Source organism: Aulonocara sp. 'chitande type north' Nkhata Bay, linkage group LG3 (genome assembly GCF_057382095.1).
Source record: "Aulonocara sp. 'chitande type north' Nkhata Bay isolate Kocher_YH1m ecotype deep benthic linkage group LG3, A_spYH_male_GT1.1, whole genome shotgun sequence".
NCBI classification, from domain to species: domain Eukaryota; kingdom Metazoa; phylum Chordata; class Actinopteri; order Cichliformes; family Cichlidae; genus Aulonocara; species Aulonocara sp. 'chitande type north' Nkhata Bay.
This window is the reverse complement of record NC_141346.1, coordinates 16,833,202-16,852,738: the sequence shown is the minus strand read 5'-3', so window position 1 is coordinate 16,852,738 and position 19,537 is coordinate 16,833,202. Positions and strand designations below refer to the sequence as shown.

General features: G+C 41.2%; 1 protein-coding gene across 5 annotated transcripts; it reads right to left on the bottom strand.

Annotated features, from left to right (window-relative positions):
- Positions 1-96: 96 nt before the first annotated feature.
- On the bottom strand, positions 97-19,153 carry LOC147334227 (desmocollin 2-like protein). 5 transcript variants are annotated; one of them, XM_086286469.1, is made up of 14 exons: positions 19,020-19,153; positions 17,424-17,514; positions 17,109-17,317; positions 16,908-17,015; positions 16,600-16,752; positions 16,192-16,336; positions 15,949-16,103; positions 15,683-15,817; positions 15,343-15,528; positions 15,008-15,198; positions 12,830-12,913; positions 12,671-12,738; positions 12,388-12,503; positions 97-1,831 (listed from the first exon to the last, which is right to left on the bottom strand). In XM_086286469.1, the coding sequence occupies exons 1-14, from the start codon at positions 19,056-19,058 to the stop codon at positions 1,820-1,822; spliced, it is 1,692 nt and encodes a 563-aa protein (XP_086142595.1). In that variant the 5' UTR covers positions 19,059-19,153; the 3' UTR covers positions 97-1,819. The 5 variants fall into 5 exon arrangements, with proteins under 5 accessions (XP_086142595.1, XP_086142591.1, XP_086142592.1 ...); XM_086286465.1 differs by lacking the exon at positions 97-1,831 and adding an exon at positions 11,549-12,064; XM_086286466.1 differs by lacking the exons at positions 97-1,831; positions 19,020-19,153 and adding exons at positions 11,549-12,064; positions 17,651-18,212.
- Positions 19,154-19,537: the final 384 nt, after the last annotated feature.

Genomic DNA, 19,537 nt, shown 5'->3' with positions numbered 1-19,537 from the left:
ATAATTAATTAAATGTGTCAATATTTAATTAATTACATGTGTCATAACTATTTATTTAATTAATTAATTCCAATTTTAATTAATTATTGCCACATTTAATTAATTATTTAATGGTGTATTTAATTAATTCATTATGGCAGTCCTGGCGTTCCATACCTTCATCTAACTTTTCATCTTACATGTGTAAGAGTGAATGGTCTGGAAAAAAGAAAATATCCAGTTAGCGTGAACATGCCTTGTTGATGTCAGACGACAGAGGAGAATTGCCAGAATGCAAAAGGGACTCAAATAACCAGAAGACCACACAAGTTTCACTAAGAACAAAAGACGGGAAATACATGTCTTGGTCTAATGAGTCTGTGATAATAATTACTGACCTTCATTGTGACATGAACTAGAGTAAGGAACAGTGGTGAACCAACGACTAATGCACGCAGGGAGTGAAGGGTGGTCTGTGTGGTTCCATCGAACAGAAAATTGACTGTGGCTCAAACAACCCCAAAAAGGTTCTGAAAGAAAGGTGTCAAAATGCATGGTGTATTGCAGTTCATGTGAGGAGGAGGCTAACAAATTTGAGATGTTGACTTGGCCTTTAAATTCCTCAGATCTCAGCACACCTTCAGAAGTCCAGTGGGGTCTATACCTCAGTGGGTCAGGGCTGTTTGTCAGTAATAACATCAGTGCACCAATTAGATCTGCAGAGGACTGAAGTAATTATAAGCCAAGGAGTTGAGATGCTGGAACACTGCACATAGTGTATTATGTGTATGTGGGCTCCACCCTGTGAAACACTAGAGTGCACATAAAACCTGAACACAATAAACAACCATTTTGGATCTGACCTTTATATACAGTACAACCAGAAAAATCACAAGGACATTTGTTTTGTTTTTTTAATTACAAATTAAAAGATATTGGACAAAAACTTAAACAAATAAACAGTAAAGACTAAAAGTACAAGTTGTATGGGTGCATGTCTGCTTATTGTATGTTTGTTGATTATGCTGTTTTATAATCACGTTCCTTTAAATGTTAAAAACAAACCACAAATAACTGCTACAGCAGCAAAAATTAAACACAACCCCTTAATGCTAATGTCAAATAACAACTTAACAATGCAAAATACATATAGGGTATACACTGTCTTTTGACTGGGTTTTTTCCTGTGCAGCCAGTTGTATTTAGTTTCAGGCAGTAACACGTTAGTGCTCCAGTTCTGCCCTCGTGCAGATTGTAACACGACTACTGTTGGAAATGTTTCAACAACCTGACTTACAGTGAGTTCAAACTGCACCCGTCTCACAGTCTCCGAGTTGAAGTAAAACATGGTTACACACAATTTCTGTGCCTTTAGGAAATTCTGCAGAAGTAAATCAACTGTGCTTAAAATAGATTATTATGAAGGTGTAATTTTACATTACATATTTTGAAATATTAGGTAATTGTTATTTTGTTTCATTATGTATTTGTTTTAATTTAAATTTACCCTCCAAAAATAAAGATATAATTTTTTTAGAGAATTGATTGCTGATGTACAAAGCTCCAAAATATTGCATCTTCATAGTTTTTAGTGCAAACCACTTTTGCTTAAAAATAAAAAACACAACAACATCAACAACAACAAAATAAAGCAACAAAGAATAGCAGATACACACCTGCACCACTTGATCGTTCTGTTTTTACATTGTTACCCCAGTAACAAGCCAAGCGTTCAGACCGTGACCTCTGAGTCAGCTACAGAGCCACGTCCCCTGAATGCTGCCCATCCTCTTCTGTTCCCATTTGGAAGACACAGGTAGTTTGTTATTATTACCTGTTATTACTCCCAAGCCTGGATAATAGGAGGAAGCATACAACACTTTCAAAGCTGCTGAGGACATGACTGAAGGTCACATATATATTAGGGGTGCAACGATACACAAAATTCACGGTTCGGTTCGATACTTTGGTGTCACGGTTCGATATTTTTTTGATAAAAAAAAATGTTCATGCCTTTTTAATTTGTCATTTATTAAAATTATAAATATATATTTTAACTCAAAAGTACAGTTTTTATATTTAATGTTGATGAAACAACAAAGTAATAAAAAAATAAATCTATCTCATCGAGAAAACATTCATCTTTGGAAAAGAGAGTTTGTTACAGAGAAATGGCTCTGTAACAAAATAAAAGCTATACTATACGCAGCATTTTAAACATATCAGGTCCCCATAAGGAAAATCATGTGCTAACAGCTGTCTAAATGACTCGGGTAAAGTTTGTAGCATGCGTGTTTGTTGTTTTTGTTTGCTTCCACTTGTCTTTGCACTAGGATGATGTCTCTTCTCAGCTGTTTCTCTTCCCCTCTTTCTTTCTCCCCTTCTTTCCCCCAGTCAAGTCTGTCCCGTATTCAGTAAGTGAAAATAAAATAAACAATAAAAGGTGAATCAAATGGACCATTACGGTAAGGCTGGGATGGTCAGTTTGGTAAAGTAAATCCGTTGGGCATCTTTCTTTGCCTTTAGACAACAATTCTGATGGCAAAAGAGCCAAACGGGACAGGCCCAAAAAAAAAAAAAAAAAAAAAAAAAAAAGGATGATGTCGGAGTAAATGTGCAGTCATATTCGTTGTGTTCCCACTAGTGCTGTCAGCGTTAATCTGAAATGACGTTAACGCCACAACACGGCAAATCTCCGTTAACGAGCTACCGCGGATCGCCCGTGCGTGGGGCTGGACGGCGTCAACACGTTAACGAGCTAACTGCGCTAACACACTAGCTCCCACCCATGTAATTGAGCATTGCGTGGCACATCCAACATACTGTTTTCCTTTAGTCCATGACGCGCTTACCTTCAGGGTCATATGTCACATGAAGACCAAAATAGTTCCAAACACCAGATCTGAATGAGGGTGGGGGGGGGTCCATGTTGTAAGGAGAGCTTAACTTCTGTCTGCTAGCTTGCCCTGCACTCAGTGAATCTGCGTTCGACTACTCCGCCTAGGCTGCACTGTCGAGCGCAGATCCACTGAGCGCTCAACACAGACAGCATCGTCAGAAGGAAAGTTGATAAAATAAATTAAAAATTTTGTATTGTTCGATACATATGCGTACCGAACCGAAAGCACTGTATCGAACGGTTCAATATCGATACGAATATCGTTGCACCCCTAATATATATATATATATATATATATATTACACATCGAGCAAACAGATGACCAACAAGTTAGAGAAATAATATCTTTTACAGACATTCACAGATATTTATTTTACTGCAGAAAAAGAAACTTCTGCTATTTTATTTTTGAATTTTTTTTGCAAAGGTCTGCCACAAGACATTTTTGTTGGATGTATCAAAAACAAACAAATAATATGTTTGTAATAATAAACAACATTGCATAATGGAGATAGTGGCCATTTGATTCCCAATTATAAAGAACAGAGGTTCCCAAGAGCCACTGCAGGGATGCGTGGTATGAAAAAAAAAAAAAAGAATGCTTGGACACTGCTAGCATAACTGACAGGTTATTGATGGGGCGTCTTATAAAGTTTGTATCTGTCTTGTGTGAAACTTGTATGAAAAGCATACAAGAGTGAAAACAGATATAAGATCCCTTAAAAAAATTATATAAATGAAATGCAACTAAACGTAAGTACTCCTGAAATTTTGGAGATAATTTGTAATACTTTTGGAGATATAATAAGCCACATGGAAAAAGATATCTAATGATATATTTAACCCTTTAACACCTACCATAGAACCAAGTCCGCCAGAGCTTACTTTATATTTTTACATGCTGTGGAGCCATTCTTTGGAGCATTTCAAGTTGCTATACATCAATACAACCATTATAGCCCAGATTTTAATAATATGTCTGCATTAAGTGCATAGTACATACATAAATTGCAAAAAAGTGCAATAAACTACAAAAAAATTTAAAATCGTTTTTGTTTTTTTAACATATATTTGTAGTTAGAGAAATTTAAGAGGCTTATCCCTCAAAACTGTAAATACAAAAAAGTTGTACAAACTACAGTGGGGCAAAAAAGTATTTAGTCAGCCACCGATTATGCAAGTTCCCCCACCTAAAATGATGACAGAGGTCAGTAATTTGCACCAGGGGTACACTTCAACTGTGAGAGACAGAATGTGAAAAAAAAAATCCATGAATTCACATGGTAGGATTTTTTTTTTATTTTTTTATTTATTTATTTTTTTTATAATAAATAGGACAGGGGGAATGAATGAGAGAAAGAGGGGGAGAGAAAGAAAGAAAACCAAAGGGGAGAAGAGACGGTGAGAAGGGGGGGAAGAGAGAGAGAAAAAAAAAAAGAACTCCTGGGTCACCTGTATGGAGAAAAAAAAAAAAACAAACAAAAAAAACAAACAGAGGAGACAGCAAACAACAAAGAGCAACATAATAATAGAGAAAACAAAGCACCATCACAATAAACTAGCTAGTCATAGATATCAATATTTACTAAATAATAAACGATATTGTGCAGCACGCAAGATAGACAGCGCACAGTGTGCTTTGAGGCAGCAGCCAAGAAAGCTTTAGTCCGCGTCTGTGAATACCCATGTGTGCATACCTGTGTGGATCAGCATGCTTGCATTCCAAAGGTTTCTCCATGTAATGATCTGCTAGGGAGTGTGGGGGGGCCACAGCCCCGTCCTCCAGGGTGTGAAGCGGGTATGGAGGAGATCAAAACTCCAGACATCCAGAGGCCCCCAGAACACAAGAGACCATGGAAGACCAACAAAGGGGCAGCCGCGCCACTGTTCCAGTAAGAGCTGAGGAGAGTCCCAGATGAGGGCTCGCCCAGCAGCCGCGGAGCAGAAGTCAGGGGGAGTTGCAGTGGTAGGATTTGTAAAGAATTTATTCGTAAATCAGGGTGGAAAATAAGTATTTGGTCAATAACAAAAATACAACTCAATACTTTGTAACATAACCTTTGTTGGCAATAACAGAGGTCAAACGTTTACTATAGGTCTTTACCAGGTTTGCACACACAGTAGCTGGTATTTTGGCCCATTCCTCCATGCAGATCTTCTCGAGAGCAGTGATGTTTTGGGGCTGTCGCCGAGCAACACGGACTTTCAACTCCCGCCACAGATTTTCTATGGGGTTGAGGTCTGGAGACTGGCTAGGCCACTCCAGGACTTTCAAATGCTTCTTACGGAGCCACTCCTTTGTTGCCCGGGCGGTGTGTTTTGGATCATTGTCATGTTGGAAGACCCAGCCTCGTTTCATCTTCAAAGTTCTCACTGATGGAAGGAGGTTTTGGCTCAAAATCTCACGATACATGGCCCCATTCATTCTGTCCTTAACACGGATCAGTCGTCCTGTCCCCTTGGCAGAAAAACAGCCCCATAGCATGATGTTTCCACCCCCATGCTTCACAGTAGGTATGGTGTTCTTGGGATGCAACTCAGTATTCTTCGTCCTCCAAACACGACGAGTTAAGTTTATACCAAAAAGTTCTACTTTGGTTTCATCTGACCACATGACATTCTCCCAATCCTCTGCTGTATCATCCATGTGCTCTCTGGCAAACTTCAGACGGGCCTGGACATGCACTGGCTTCAGCAGCGGAACACGTCTGGCACTGTGGGATTTGATTCCCTGCCGTTGTAGTGTGTTACTGATGGTGACCTTTGTTACTTTGGTCCCAGCTCTCTGCAGGTCATTCACCAGGTCCCCCCGTGTGGTTCTGGGATCTTTGCTCACCGTTCTCATGATCATTTTGACCCCACGGCATGAGATCTTGCATGGAGCCCCAGATCGTGGGAGATTATCAGTGGTCTTGTATGTCTTCCATTTTCTGATGATTGCTCCCACAGTTGATTTTTTCACATCAAGCTGCTTGCCTATTGTAGATTCACTCTTCCCAGTCTGGTGCAGGTCTACAATACTTTTCCTGGTGTCCTTCGAAAGCTCTTTGGTCTTGGCCATGGCGGAGTTTGGAGTCTGACTGTTTGAGGCTGTGGACAGGTGTCTTTTATACAGATGATGAGTTCAAACAGGTGCCATTCATACAGGTAACGAGTGGGGGACAGAAAAGCGTCTTACAGAAGACGTTACAGGTCTGTGAGAGCCAGAGATTTTCCATGTTTGAGGTGACCAAATACTTATTTTCCACCCTAATTTACGAATAAATTCTTTACAAATCCTACCATGTGAATTCATGGATTTGTTTTTCACATTCTGTCTCTCACAGTTGAAGTGTACCTCTGGTGCAAATTACTGACCTCTGTCATCATTTTAAGTGGGGGAACTTGCACAATCGGTGGCTCTTTTGCCCCACTGTAGTTTCCCACCAAAGGAAAATTATTTTAAGTGTCTTCATAGTTTTATTTTTGAGATACACCAATTTTCATATACTGCAGGAAAAACAAAAAAATATATTATAGTGCAAATTTGCAAAATAACAGCATATGCATCAAAATAAAAATATTTCCAGCAGTGCAATATGAGTCCTAAGCATCCCAGAAACGACACAGAAAGTCATAAAGTCAAAGATAACTTTTAAAAACACAAGTATAGTCTCATGAGGCCACGATGGTAAAAAACTACATTTCCGCAAAATGGCGTCACTTCCGGTTTCGGACAGGTCATGCCGGACATGTGATAGTTCACGCTGATGGACGTAGGAAGTGTTATGAACAGCTGATCGGATCGGCAAAGCGTGTTTCTGGAATATTATGTTTTTGTTGCTGCAAGTGCTTTTTATGCAGTTTTTGCAAAGCTATATGTGGAAGGAAACTGTGACCGAGGACAAGCTGATGGCATAAGATGTAAGTACAACTCCTCCGCTTTCATATGCAAAAAAAATTATTGCGCTAGCTTACGTGGTTGCAGCGCTACTGGGATTTAAAAATAGTTACGCAAAATGGAGCGTGTCCGCTCCGACCGGCTTTAAAGGGATAATAGATATACATATGTAACGTGAGGGTTCACTAGATGGTTGGGAATCTCTCTGAATAATTAGGTACAGCAAGACGGAGACGGATAACTTTTTAGCAGCCTCTTTACTTTTTAGCACACTGCAACAATAACCCACACTTCCTGTGTGCCGCCCTCATGAGTACTTCACTGGCCTCTCAGAAGCCAGGAAATCTTATACTCAGATCAAAACAGGGAAAACAACCAGGTAGATATAACACATACTTATTACTGGTTTGAACATGCATGTCTAAACATTCAAACATGTAAACATGTAAATATCAAAACACGTAACCACCAAATACATAACTAGTTTTATAACCTTTGTAAACACCTCTTTGTATATCAAAGTAGATTTAAATTTACTTCTACACTTTACATTTTCCTCCCCCCCTCACATAAGAAACGTCCCCGTTTCCCTACAGAAAAGGAAGAAAAAAAAACCCCAACATGCTGCGAGCAAAGGGGACAACAATAAAACAACAGCAAAACCAAAATCAAGTTCAGTTCAAAACATAGTCCTTGAGGTATCTGGGAGGCACAACTTGACGTCTCACACATCGCCGTGAAACACCAGATACACGATGAGGAGTTGAAGGGACAATGTCTGATTGGTGTATCACCACATGGCCAGAGGGGGAAGTCGTTACAGTCTCAGACCGAGGAGAAGGGGACAAAGGAGAGTGGGAATGGGGTCTTGACTGGTTTAGAGGTGGTGGCTGACAAACCTGAGGGTCTGATGAGGTTGCAGGGCTGCGGCACTGAACATTCCAGCTCCCTTCAGCTGCAGATTTTGAAGCTGTGAAGGGCAACGCACCTGATAATGCAGTCAACTGTGGAATCTGGGGCTGTACAGGTATGTCACCAGCAGGTGAGTTGGTTCCACCTTTAGGAACAGGTGCTTTGTACGGCCTGAGACGATTGTAGTGAACGATTTGAGTCTTGTCTGATTGGTCCAGGAGGTAGCGAATCCTGTACGTGACACCAGGGTTTTCTCCATCTGTTCCAAGGCACTCCAATATCTCAAAGGGGCCCTTCCAATGTGGAGCCAGTTTCTGCTTTGCTGTAGTGGGGTCATTTAACCACACCAAGTCACCCGGAACATAAGGAGTGTGTTTGATGCCCCTATCGTACAATTGTTTCTGCTGGTTGTGGGCACAATCTCTGTTCCATGCAGCAGTGCTGAAGGCAGACTGAAGTCTCTGAGTCAACTGGGTGACGTAGTCAGCAGGAGAAACAGAAGTAGATGATGCTGACATGTTGGTAGGCAACAGCATATTAGCAGGCATCCGTGCCTCATGTCCATGTGTGAGAAAAAATGGCGTAAATCCCGTGGTAGAGTGAGGACTGGTGTTGTAAGCCAAAGCAACTTGATTGAGGCAGTCATCCCATTCGCCAGGCTGCTGAAGGAGTAACTTAGCTAACTGGTCAATAAGTGTTCGATTGAACCTCTCGACCATCCCATCGCATTGAGGGTGATATGGGCTGGTCCGTGTCTTCTGGATGCCTAGCAGCTGACACAGATGTTTCACCAGGTCAGATTCAAACTGACGTCCTTGGTCTGTGTGTAGCATTTCAGGGACGCCGTGCTGACAGATGAAGTTGTCAAACAGGCATTTTGCAACTTTTGTGGCACGTTGGTCTGCGATAGCATAGAGATTGACATATTTCGAGAAATAGTCTTGAACAACGAGCACGTACCTGTTGCCACGACTCGTAATGGGGAGTTCAAGTATGTCAGCTGCCACCTTTTGAAATGGCTCCGCAGCAACAATTGTTTTCATTGGAGCTCTGTGATGAGGTGTGGGATTCCGTCTGGCATCACATGGGGTGCATTGTGTGCACCATATTCTGATGTCACGTGACATGAATGGCCAGTAATATAGCTGCTGAGCACGTTTCAGGACCTTATCTGCTGATAGGTGACCGGACACTGGGTTGCCATGCAGCAGCTGTAGGACAGTGTCTTTTAAAGATTCAGGAACAACCAACTGATGCAACACTGACTTTTGGGACGGGTTGAAAGCTTTACGACAGAGTAAGCCATTGTGAAAGGTAAGTCTAGAGTACTCGTGCCATAGCACTTTTTCCTGAGGTGGGCATTTTTTCATACGCCAGTAGGGTGGTTTCTGACCCTTAGCTTTCCAGCCAATGACTTCTGACAGTACAGGATCTTTTTGTTGTTCACTTTTGAGATCATCTTCAGGCAGCTCAAGCACAAATGTGGATGAAACAGATAGCGCTGCACACTGCAGTCGTGGATCAGGAAGGTCATTGCATGGAATGTGTTTTTGGTCAGTACTGCAGGGACTATGGTTGGGCGGGCCTGCAGGACCCACGCACCTCTCTTCAGGTTTCAAGGTAGCAGAAGCAGTGCAGACTGTGTCCTGCTCTACGGTTTCACCAGTGACAGGGCGACGTGACAGTGCGTCCGCATTGAGGTGGCGGTGGCCATCTTTATGAATCACAGTCCACTCAAAAGGATCAAGTTCAAGAGCCCAGCGAGCACGGCGACCAGTTCTATCACTGTCAATGGGTATTTTCCGAAGACCCAGGAGGGGCTTGTGATCCGTGACAATAACAAATGGCTGCTTATAGAGGTAGTGCCGAAAATGTCTAACTGCCCAAACAATGGCCCAGAGTTCTCGATCATAAGTCGACCACTTTCTTTCTGCCTTTGTAAGCGCATGGCTAGCATAGGCAATGACTTTCTCTTGCTGTCCCTGTTTTTGAGCTAGTACACTGCCAGTAGCTGTGCTAGAAGCATCAGTATACAGAGAAAATGGCAATGTGAAGTCAGGGAATGAAACCACTGGAGGGTTTGAGAGGGCATGTTTCAGATACATGAATGCATCCTGGCACTGAGAAGTCCATTGAAAAGGTGCATGCTTCTCAGTGAGAGCATGTAGGGGGACTCTGTGGTGCGCAAAGTTTTGAATAAACTTGCGATAATATGAACAAAGTCCAAGGAATGATCTTACTTCTGTCGCTGTTTGTGGAATAGGCCAGGCTTGCACACTGTTCACATTTCTGGGGTCAGGCTGGATGCCATGTTTTGATACAATGTGGCCCAAAAATTGTACCTGATCTTTGGCAAAACAGCATTTTGAGGGGTTTAGCTTCAAGCCACTTGCCCGGAATCTGCCGAAAATTTCTTCCAGATGCTGGAGATGTTCTGCGAAAGAGCGGCTGTAAATGAGGACATCATCCTAAGCAGGTTTTCCAGGGAAGGCCACGAAGTACCATCTCCATTAACCGCTGACATGTGGCTGGAGCGTTTGTGAGTCCCATGGGCATAACAGTGAAGTGGTAAAGTCCACTGCCGGTTGTGAAAGCAGTTTTCTCACGATCCTTCTCTTCCAGTTCAACCTGCCAATAGCCATGTTGAAGGTCCATTGTGGAGAACCAGGCAGAACCTGACAGCGCATCCAGTGCATCATCAACCCTTGGAAGAGGATGAGAGTCTTTGATTGTCACTGCATTGAGTTTCCTATAGTCGAGACAGAAACGCCACGTACCATTTTTCTTTCGCACCAGAACCACTGGGGCGGCCCATGGGCTGTAGCTTTCTTCGATGACACCTGCCTTTAAAAGGTTGTCAACTTGAGTCTGTATTTCAGCTCTCTGTTCAGGTGTCACTCTATAGGCTCTTTGTTTAATCGGTGTAGCATCACCTGTGTGAATATGATGCTTAATTATGCCTGTGTGACCTCTGTCCTCTGAGTGCTTACTGAAGATTCCTGAATACTTCTGGAGAAGTGATTTCAGGGACTGAACCTGGGAGTGTGACAAGTTTGTTTCATCTATTTCTACCGGCAGAGTCGAATCATACACAGGTGAAGTAGCACAACATGTCTGCTCCAGTGGAATGATATCAACAGATGAGCCTGAATGAAACTCACCAAGATGCTGTCCAGGGTACAGTTCAATTTCATCACTGGAGGGATTAAGCATTCGAACCACTGTAGTACCATTCTGAACTTCACTGAGAGTGTGAGCCACAACAATGTCACATGTTGGATTAGGGACCAAGAAACCACAGTAGTCTGTTGGAACAGGAGAAGCCGGTGTGGCTGCTGACACACAGGCTGTGATCAGAGTTTCGCTCATAGCTGGAATTTTGGTTGGTGCTAACACGGAAACATTACAGCAGGCAGCCACCTCATGTCCTTTGGGCAACAGGGGAATTTTCATGTCCCACAGTTGCAGCACTTTGTTTTTGAGGTCGAGAAGAGCATGGTGCCTCTGCAGAAAATCCCAACCTAGAATGACTGGCTGGTAAGCACCTCTGAGGACTTCAAAGTCCTGCTGCCATACCTGAGTCCCAAGCCTAATACCAACGGTTAACTTGCCTAAGATTTCCAGACGTTCTCCATTGACCGAACGAGCTGGCACAGAGGATGCTACCATAGGCTGTTTTTTCAAAGCTGGATGAGCGTTTCGAAAATCTTCACTCACAAGGGAGACAAAGGAACCAGAGTCAATTAGAGCACACACTTCAATGCCCTCGACAATAGCCAAGACGTTAGAGGAGACTGAGCCATCAGATTCTGAGGGGAACTGGGGGATGTGGTTTTGGGGCCCTGATACTGTAGCTGATGTTTGCCCCTCAACAGCAGCTAATGAAAGTTTCCCTGTGGGCCGGACGTGAAATGTGCAGGCCTTTCCGGGGACTGGAAACGAACACCGGTCCTACTGTAGGACGCAGCATCTCTAGCTCTACGTGGAGCAGGACTGGGACTGCGTCGGTATCTGTTATTGTCAGGGTAATTGTACCTGGAATACTGGGGGGGCTGTTGGGAAGGGTATGTGCGTTGATCGTGTTTCTCACATTTGTCCCACTCATTGAACCTCTGGGGAACAGGGGAAGAAGGACGTTCACGGTGAGACTCTGGATCACGATGATAACGCCTCTCAGGCGAGCAATAGTCTCTGGAATGTTGTCTGGCATGATAAGGCGACGGGGACGCACTGCTGGTGCTGTACTGAACATTGGAAGAGGAGGATCTATCACGACTGGAGTCCAAACGTTGGGCAAGGTAACTCTGTTTCTCCCGTAACTGCTGTATTTCATGTTTCAGGCCGGTTACAGTAAGCGTGAGCTCCTCAACCGCTTGAAGAAGTTTAGCATCAGTCTAAACATTCAAACATGTAAACATGTAAATATCAAAACACGTAACCACCAAATACATAACTAGTTTTATAACCTTTGTAAACACCTCTTTGTATATCAAAGTAGATTTAAATTTACTTCTACACTTTACACATATATAATTCCATAATTTGTTCCCCCTGTCCAAATCATGAACAAACAGTATCCCATAGTTGTTTATGTTTTTAAACCCATTTTTCAAGAAGATTTTTCTTGTAAAACAAAGTAAATGTGTGTGTGTGTGTGTGTTTTTTTTTTTTAGAAGACCTGGAAACGGAGACATTGGTTACACATTGCTATCCTTACCATGCTGTCCTCTGGGGCCTCCGTGTTAGATTTGAGTGGGATTCCTCCAGTGTCTCCAGAGTCATAAAGCTGCAATTTCTCTCTCTTTTTTAGACAGAAAAATGCAAGGACTAGGACTGCAACAAAAAGCAGGCATATTCAAAATCAGAGCTCACAGAGTGCTTTTATGTGTGGTATACCTACACTATTGTATGCAGCATTGTTCACTTCCTAATATGCAATGAGCAAACTACAAGAGAACCCCCATCTAACCCTTACAACTTAATCACAGTGGGAGACTCACAAAGCAGTAGGAGGAGGACCACAGGACACAGTATAGTCATAATTCCCAGTAGTCCGAAGGACACAGACCTGCAGGAAAAGGTGAATCAGTCATTTTTCCAAGTGTCCAAAAAGCAACCACACCCCATCTTACCCTGAATCTATATGTAACAAGTGTCACCTGGCAGTTTGTTGCTCTCTGCCAGGTGATTGGCTGAAGAGCTGTGAAAAGGTAGTGGGTGTGTGCGGTGAAGTCAGTGCTCTTCTGTGGAAAAAAACCAGAGGCGATTAATTCGCTTGGGTGTGAGTGGGTATACCAAGCCTATTCAAATGGCGGCCCAGAAGCAACCTGCGAGTGGCCCTGCCTGTGGTCCTGGCAGAAACACAGAGAAAACGCAAAAAATTAGTTAATTTAAAAAAAAATTTAAAATTCCTACAGCGTAGTGTAGACTGTGAATGCAACACTCCTAGTAGCCTAGCAATATTTAACCCACAATGCACCGTGATGTAAACATATTAAACAATCATCGTAATATATGATGCGACAACAGCATGTCTTTCTCACTCCAAAAGCGCAAAATTGACAATGAAAACTGTCGGTTTAACCCTGCCTGGACTGACACTTATTCATTTTACCGAGTTGAATAATCTTACAACCGGAGTTGTACTACCATGGTGAGGGTCCTGTACAGCCCAAGAGAGAGCGGCAGCATCTTCCCTTCGTGTTTGCTTCTTGGCAAAGAAGAAAAGGCCTTTCACAGATTCTGAAACAATGAAATACTGCATGCTGGCCGTGGTGGATGCGGTGAAAAGTGATGAAAAAATTAAAGTAAGTGTGACATCTGCTATTAAAAACGTACCCCTGTAGGACAGTTCAAATATTTGTAGAGTTGAAGTTCTGGCATCAGACGAGTTTGAAATGCTGTTAGATGACCTGAAGAAAACTGATGTAATGTCTATAGCAGGGGATCACTGACAGAACTGATAATGCACAGTTGTGTGTATATGTCCGTTTTTTGGATGGGAAATTGCTCGACTTGCTACCGTTAGAGGGACACACAGCTGGCGAAATGATGTTTGAGAAGATTTAAGCTCTTTTTGAGGAAAATGGTCTGGATATGAAGCGTGTCTGTATACTTGTGACGGATGGGGCTCCATCCATGGCAGGAAAAGTGAGTGGTCAGCGAAATATTTATTTTAATTTGAAAGGGAATTATCAAAATGTTTTTTTGTTATTATTATTATTATTTCAAATGTGCAAAAAATAGTTTAGTTATAGCTCCCTTTTTTAAAAATGGACCTTTTGGTGTGCATTTGTGAGAGGTCACCAGATTTACAGGGGAATAGGAATAAAAAAAAATACTTGTTTTTCAATACAGTTGTGTGGGTTTGAAATTGATCATGATCTGCTGCTTACTGGCTTCAAAAAAAAATATCTGGCCCAGATAAATTCCTCGGTTTGAAAAATCTGGCCAAACTAACTTCGTAGTTGAATAGGCATGGGGTATACTGTTGGTAAGAGTCTTTTGCCATTTTGTTTGGATCATTTGTTATTGTAGGGGCCCATTTTTAATGTGTGTCGTTGGACTTTTTTAGTGTTTTAAAAGAAGAATTGAATTTAATAGAAGAAACGGCCCTAGATCGACTGCGTGCAGGGAAACTGATCAATATTGTAGGTATATTGATTGTTTTTTTTTAGCTTTGTGATTTTGAATGGTTTGAAGTCCCGTCTCTCTTGTTTATCGCCCAATTTGCACCAGAACGGGGAAACCGGCAGATGTCACGCTAAACAACAGCAGCAGGTTTAAGCTTGATCAGCTGTTGTTAGAATTCATTTAATATTAATTTCTAGTATCAGCTGATATTTGCTGGAGCCAACAGCTGTAAAAGCTGCTGGTCATGATATCAGTTTGGTGAGAGGGAAACATGAAGATGAAACCAGGAGATGTCCTTACTGAATCATCAGAGCTGAACAGGTAATGAAGAAACAGGTTTACCTTTTAGGTGACATGAATGAGTTGAAAGGAAGTTATGAACTGTTTCTGAGAGACAAATAACATCAGGATCCTTTTCTAAGTAGCTGACAGCTGGTAACTGTGCAGGGGTGGATCTAGCAAAGTTTTGCCAGGGAGCCAGGTAGGGCATTAACAGGGAGAGGGGGGCACAAAGAAATACGTTTCTTTCTTATTTTCATTTAAAATGTCTGGCTGTTATTAAATAATTGTCTGAATCTTACAACCAAAGTTTTTATCTGATGTAACATGTATAGAAATCCTGCATATATACCAACAAGACTGTACATCACTGTCAGAACAGCGTTTGTTTTCATTCACAGGCTCTATTGCTTTTCCTATAATACCTGGTGGGCGGGTCTCTGGTCAAAATTCCCGGGCTGATCTTTTGTCCCAGTCCAGCCCTGACTGCATCCACTTTTTCAACATTGACATTCACAGGGATGGACTGCCACGTGGCACTGCTGCCATTCAGTGATGCTACATTTTGTGCAGTGATCTGAAGCTGGACATCGTTGGTCTTCTCATAATCTAATGGCTGGAAAAAAGAAAGACATTTTAAAGTTTATAAATATAAATCAGTTGTATATAGGCTGACTTTGCATTAGATGTGATCCATGCAAAATGCTTCCACCAACATCACTAAATGATAATAATGAATTGAATAATAAGCCAGTCTCACCTTTGAGATGTACAAAAGCCCTTCGTTTGTTTGGGGGTCAGTAACTATCCTGAAATTTCCATTTTCGTTTCCTTTAGTAATAACAAACTTTGACATCCAGTTTGATGTGTTTATCAAATCTTTATCTTGAACAGGAATTCGAAGTAAAAGTTTTTCACTTTCATCTTCTTGCACAGTAACATTATACTACAAGAAAAAAAGCAGAGGGGGTTAATTGCTGTTTAATTATGTCAGTAAAAAGTATTTTGGTGAAATAAGTAGAAAAAGGACGCCAAAATCAATCGATATGATTTCAGTTATTCAGCCAAATTACAAACTGACACTTCTTTCAAACACTTACAGTTGATTTCATGAAGGTTGGTGGATTGTCATTAATATCACTCAGAGCAATTGTTGCTGTCGATGTGGCAAACAGACCACTTGGTGCACCATTCATATCCTGGATTTTTACAGTCACCACATGGTTGTCTTTTAACTTTAAAAGAAATGTTAGAAAAGTATTATAATAAAAATATGTTGTAAAGCACTTGCATCATCGATTTCAATGATGCAAGTTTTCAATTACATAAAGTTCACAGGTATCAGTGATGCAGAGGCAGTGCTCACCTCTCTGTCTAGGGTGTTGGTTGTTGTTGTGATGACACCTGTTTCTGGATGAATGGTAAACATGTCTGATCCAGATACGAGTGTATATTTAATCTTCACATGGTCTGTGCCAATTTGGTCTCTGTCAGTTGCACTCACCACTCCCACCACAGTCCCTGTATTGTAACCCATAATCATTTAGAGCAACTGCACTGAAAGTCAAATACCACAGAATCAACTATTACTGTATGTTGTCTTTCTCACCTGCACTACAGTGCTCAGGAACTGTAAAGTGTAAAGGACCTACGAACTCTGGAGCATTGTCATTGACATCATCTACAAACACTCTCAGGGGTATTTTCTCATCTAGCTCCGCATTAGTATGCTTGTCAAAAACAATCATCAAAATCTATAGAGGGAAAACAAACAAACGTTTGACTAGTTTGATGCACACAAATATAGAAAGCAGAGTCAGGAACATAACAAGACTCCATATGTGAACTGTGCCAGTTCCAGGTTTGAATGAAAAAATAAATAAACAAACATGCTCAGTAGAGGATTGATTACGCTGCAACTATTTGAATGATTAATAAATCACTCCTTAAAGATGACTGTGGAACATTATTGGAACTCTTTACAAATCTTCTAAACCAGCGTCATCTTCACACTCACATTATATGCTGGGAACTCCTCACGATCCACCGCTTTGAGCAAGAACAGATCCCCCGTGTCTCTGTCTATACTGAACACTCCAGTTGGATACGTATCGACTCCCTCTCCTTCAATAAAGTACCAATAACGTCTGTCTGAGGAATATGGCCCCACCTACAGCAGAAACCAAATAAAATGATACATATTAAGGAAAAGAAAAAAAAAAGGATTCTGTTATTCATAAAGTCTTTACAATCTGATGTGTATTGACAATAAACATTTGTATACCACAGTGATCATAAATGATAAAAATTAAACATTCAATTCACCCTGTCAATTAGTTTTGGATAGCTCCCTTCATAATTCTCCACTATCGTTTGCGACGGGAAAACACGAAAACATCTTCTAGAGCGGTTCAGGGAGCCTTGGCCTCGTCGCTATGACATTCCAACAAGTTTGGACATGTTAGAAAAAAGATGCACTGTTCCTGCTGACCTGTATAAACGACTCACAATATGCAGTTGCCTTACATGTCTTTTCGGCATTGTACTGCGGACAAGGTGAACTTCCATCTTTCTTTCCAGTCCACTATTGTCCCGAGCAGACACAGAAAATGTCCGTCCTCCTTCTCCCACTGAGACAGACGTTAAAGCTACGACTGCTCCGTTACTTTTTATTGTTAAACTCGGGTCCTTCACAGTTAACTGCACTGATTTTGCATCACAGCCGACGGTTTCAACTGAAAAGCGAGAAAGTGAAAGTTAAAAAGAGACATAAAACACAAAACATTCGGCTTACAACACTTTTTCAAACAGAAGGAATAACACAAATACACAGAGCGGCACCTTTTGCTACTTGGTATCCAGGTGGAATTATTTCAGGTACAATTACGTAGAGAGATCTCAGCAGAAAGCACGACTCCACACAGGACAGGATCTGGAGGTGAAAGTGAGTTTCAAACTGACTTGTCATGTTTAAATGTTTTAATACTTCTTGGCATGACAAAAGTGACAGAAAGTAAACATGTATCAATCATGTAGGAGTGCTACATGACCAAACTAGAAGCACTTACCAGCATTAGGTAGGTGGAGGAAATCAAAATGTTCCCCATCTTAGAAAAAAAAAAAGAGACTGACTTTGTCCTGCGTCAAAGTGTTGGGAGTCTGGTTAGTGTAAGTGTGTTAACTCAAGAGCTTCTTCTCTTGTCTATTGCTTCACTTCTCTATCAATGTAAAAAGGCAGGCGTTTCTCAGACAGCACACCCCACTATCGCATGAGTGCTGCTGTTTGACTGAGGATAAATAAAGTAGTTGTGGTAAACCAATCACATGACTACTTCAAGATGACAAAGCAAAAAGATGATATATAACAGTTTTTCAGTTGTGTTGATAGGCCACGTAAAACCAGAGTCATGATAAACAATATATACGTGGCATCTTTTCCTAACCTGTAATGTCTAAGGACAGCTCTAGCAAGCATTCTCAGCTTATGAGCATAAAAAAAAGAAACAAAACAAAGAACACCTGTGTTGGTGGAAAAATGTAAAATGTTGACCAATCAAAAAATGTTCTGGCAACATGACATTTGGATGTTTAGAAAGAGGGGGGAATTTAAGGAGTGATGGTGAGAGAGAGACAGAGAGACAGAGAGAGTTTGTGAGAGATTTAGCGTGTTTGGAGTGTGTATATGCGGTTGTTACAGTAAAAAATGTACCTTTTTCTAATCAGAGTTTGTTTTTTGTCTGACTTTAGATCAGTTGTGCTAATACAGTATGTCAAAATGAAAACATAACTGTAAATTCAGACATGTGAGGTTGTGCTGAAAAGAATGACATAAGTGAAACCTAAAATGGGACTAAACTAAACAAACTATGACGACAATGACAGGCCACTGAGTGTTTGCTTTCAGCAGTTCAGGTTCATGCTCATGTCATGTTTAAAGTACTTCACGTTCAAGGTTTTTCATTCACCTGTTCAGGTTTCATCTTATGTCTCGTGTCATTGTCTCCATAGTTTGTTTAGTTCAGTCCCAGATTAGGTTTCACTTTTGTTTGGTCTCGCTTTGTTTTTCTGTTTTATTTTTTCTTTTTTTTATCAGCCGTAATAAAGGCTCACTCTTTGTTTGATCATCAGTTTATTTCTCCTATGCTTGCTTTTGGGTCCGCTCCACAAACACACCGGCCATGACGGCCGTGACAATTTTGTTTTTTCTGGAACTTTTTGTTATACCACTGTGGTTGTGAATCTTACTTCACAGCACAGGTAGTCTAAATCTCAAAAAGCAACAAGCAAGGTTAGAGAGTGCATTAAAGGTGAAAGTGAGTTTCAAACTGACTTGTCACCTTTAAATGTTTTAATGCTTCCTGGCATGACAAAAGTGACAGAAAGTAAACATGTATCAATCATGTAGGAGTGCTATAAAACCAAACTAGGAGCACTTACCAGCATTAGGTAGGTGGTGGAAATCAAAAGTTTCCCCATTATTGGAAAAAAAGATTGACTTTGTCCTGCGTCTGGGAGTCTGGTTAGTGTAAGTGTGTTAACTCAAGAGCTTTGTCTCTTGTCTATTGCTTTACTTCTCTATCAATGTAAAAACACAGGCGTTTCTCAGACAGCACACCCAAGTGGAATTTTAAACAAGCGAAATAGCTTCGGGCTGTGCTCGCTGGTGTCTGCTGAGAAACCTCCCTGAAAGTTGCAGATATTCAAGTGTTTTTTCCCCACCAGCAGGGGCAACATGTCTATTTTACTGCAAGACATTAAACCGCGACTAAATGCTTTACTATTTCCCCATGTAGCATTATTTATATAAATCTGTGCATATGGAGTATAAACAATATTCTTATAACACTACAGCATGCTGCAGGTACACGTATTTGAAGAAATACTGGTCTGTCTGCTTTTTTTGTTAAGACTTGTCTGCAGTAATGAATTAGTCATTGCTCATCAGGACTAATACA